At 29.5% G+C, this 2830-nt stretch overlaps 1 protein-coding gene across 1 annotated transcript in view; it reads right to left on the reverse strand.

The window, feature by feature from the left end:
- Window positions 1-1285: 1285 nt before the first annotated feature.
- Window positions 1286-2830, reverse strand: part of LOC108915218 (52 kDa repressor of the inhibitor of the protein kinase-like) — a 2494-nt gene continuing 949 nt past the window's right edge. The window contains exons 2-3 of the mRNA XM_023456298.1: window positions 1724-1936; window positions 1286-1533 (exon numbers count right to left, since the gene is read on the reverse strand). Coding sequence (XP_023312066.1) covers window positions 1420-1533; window positions 1724-1879 — 270 coding nt within the window. The 5' untranslated portion in view covers window positions 1880-1936 and the 3' untranslated portion in view covers window positions 1286-1419. The remainder of the gene's footprint in view (window positions 1534-1723; window positions 1937-2830) is intronic.

Here is a 2830-nt window from a genome sequence, read left to right on the forward strand (position 1 = left end):
TACGTTTTTAGGCGGGGAACCCCCTTAAGATAATTTTTCGTGGGCCCCCTTGTCTTAGAGCCAAAAATATTTGGTCGCAAATTTAAATTTCTTAAACTATCAGTCCACTAGAAAGCTACTAAATTTAGAAACTTTTTGCCTCTTTGTACTTTTTTCGTAAAGCAATGTTTTCGAGAAAAATGTCAAAATGTGATCGAATGCATATCGTGATTCGCCATTTTCCTCAAAAATATTGCGTTTTACAAAACAAATATCAAGCGACAAAAAAGTTTCTAAATTCAATGGCTTTCTAGCTAATTAAAAAAAAAATCAAATTTGCGATCAAGTTTTTCTAGTTCCAAAGACCAGGGGTCCCACGAAAAAGTTTCATAAGGTGGTGTCTCGCCAAAAAGCGTAGCAATGTGAGATTCCACGTCATAAAACATCTGTGTACTAAATTTAGTGATTCTCGTACATGGTTTTGAGATATCAATAAGACTTCTTAGGGGCAGATTTCAGGAGGCTGTAACTACGAAAGAAGGGGCCAGTTAGCAAAAAGAAAAAATACGGGTCCCCTAAATTTGTCTTAAGAATCTATAACCAATTTTGTTGCTTGAATTTCGGGACACCCTGTATAAATTATTTTAATGAAGGATCCAATTTAAATAATGCTTAACTGTGTGTAAAAAATACTTTTAATGATTCTAATTTTGATATAGCTTTGAACAAATTATTAATGTAGGTGATACAGGTTACGTTGATACATTATTCCTAGAGTAGAATTACATAAATATTCGGGGAACCATCCATATGTGAGTTTAGTCGTATTATCAAATAAAACTTAATAACAACCGCCATCCAGATTACAGAATGCTTATCTATGGCCGGAATGCCAAAAATTGATAACATTTTGTACCGAAGGTATCTTTGTAAAAATCTACCAAAGAAATATGTAGGTATATGTGTCCAAAAATAAAGTAATGCCATATGTCCATACATATTTATCTTTCAAAGTTTTGACTATAGTAACTATAGTTACAGGGTGATTATTTAAATTTTGAATATTATTCTTCCTCTCTCTAAAATACTTATAGTTGACAACACAAAACATATAATACAGCGTGACCAGTGGCGTGTATACAGACAGTTCATCATTATCGGTATAGGTATCTGCAGTGGCGTATTTAGGATTTTTCTCCGGGTGGGGTCTGAATTTTTTTTACGACAAAATACTTTTGAATTCCGTATGGATGCTAAAGAATATAGTAGGTTTTATTTATGTAAAGATAAAAAAAAATAATTGAGAATCGAGGATTTTATTAAGAAAAAAGTAACAGTACAGAAAAAATATTCAGTAAGCGACACTTAGTGTAGTATATTGATTATTTCTTGTGTTCAGTTTTCAGTGTAAGTACATCTACGTCCTACCTATTTAGTTTACTAAATGATAAAATCTAAGCGTAGTCTTGATTTACCTATCTCATCTAATACTTCTTCAGAGGTTATTTCCATATCCCTCTGAATTGAAAGTATTGCTAAGCCATTAATTTTCGCCTGAAAAATTGATTAACTATTAATCGATGCCAAGTAAGAGATGAAAGACATAAATAACATATTTACAGATGCAGAGGTATAGGACTCAAAGGATGGAATGCAGATGCAATAAAGTGATCTAGCATTGATGATTTTAAGACGTGTTGCAATTCAAGTATCAATATTTTCAGGTAATAAAAAAAACACTTACTTCCGTCATAGAATTTCTCAAATGAGTCTTGATCCGTTTAAGATTGGAAAAACATCTTTCATTAGTTGTTGTGGATACCGGTAAAGTCGCTAATATTTGAAGAAGTCGGAGTATGTTAGGGTAGATTTCTTTATTGCTTGCCCTCAAAGCATCCATCGCATTTTTTAGTTTTTCATCAACAGTGTGTTTAAGTATGTTGAATATTAAATATGTCTATTGAAAATATAAATATAAAATATATGTAGTAAGGCAAGCCCGATTTCAAATAATCAAAAAATTAAATAAAAATTAGACATGTATCTGGAAACAATCATTTTCATCAGAATTACTGAGAATATTTAATTCACTCATAATTTTTTACTACTTTTTCTTTGAATAGCCCACTAATGAAAAGAAATTAATTTTAAATTTTGATGATAGTGACCTAATAGTCCAATTAAATGGGCCTTTGCCTTTAAATCGCAATTTTTGTCAAATTGCCTGAATTTTTTATATAAGTAAGTTAATTTGAAGTACCTACATAATAATAATAAGTGACAGTAATTTTTTGTTTCAACCCACGTCCAGGGTGAAAAAAGATAAAATAAAGGGGTTTTTCAAGATATCTCAAAAGAGGTAAATTTCTTGTAGCAGTTGTAGAGCATAACATTCTATATACAAATGGTATATCGACTTTTTTTTGTACTATTAAAATCAACAGAGTTAAGGAGGCTAGAAGTTAAGGGATGATTTCAGAAATATAAAAAAATTATAACAATCAGAAAAATGAATGAATTCTATAATTTTTTTTCAATCTACTCTAAAAAAATGTGAACTATCTCTTCAGAGAAATAGATATATTTGTTAATTTTTAATAAAAAAGTTATAATAATTTCAATTTTTTAATCGTTAATTTTTATGATTTAACACTAAAACAATTTTTTTCTGTTATTCGATTGACTATTTACTTAAAATAATGAAAAGTTGCTCTCGATATTTTGTTTTACGACAAAGATAAAAAATCACGTTCGCTTGGTGAAATTGTTCTTATTAAAAATTAAAAACTGTATCTATTTCTCTGAAAAGACATTTTACATTTTTTTTTGGAGTAGATTGAAAAAAAAATTA

This window comes from Anoplophora glabripennis, unplaced genomic scaffold (assembly GCF_000390285.2).
Source record: "Anoplophora glabripennis isolate ALB-LARVAE unplaced genomic scaffold, Agla_2.0 scaffold1364, whole genome shotgun sequence".
Taxonomy (NCBI): domain Eukaryota; kingdom Metazoa; phylum Arthropoda; class Insecta; order Coleoptera; family Cerambycidae; genus Anoplophora; species Anoplophora glabripennis.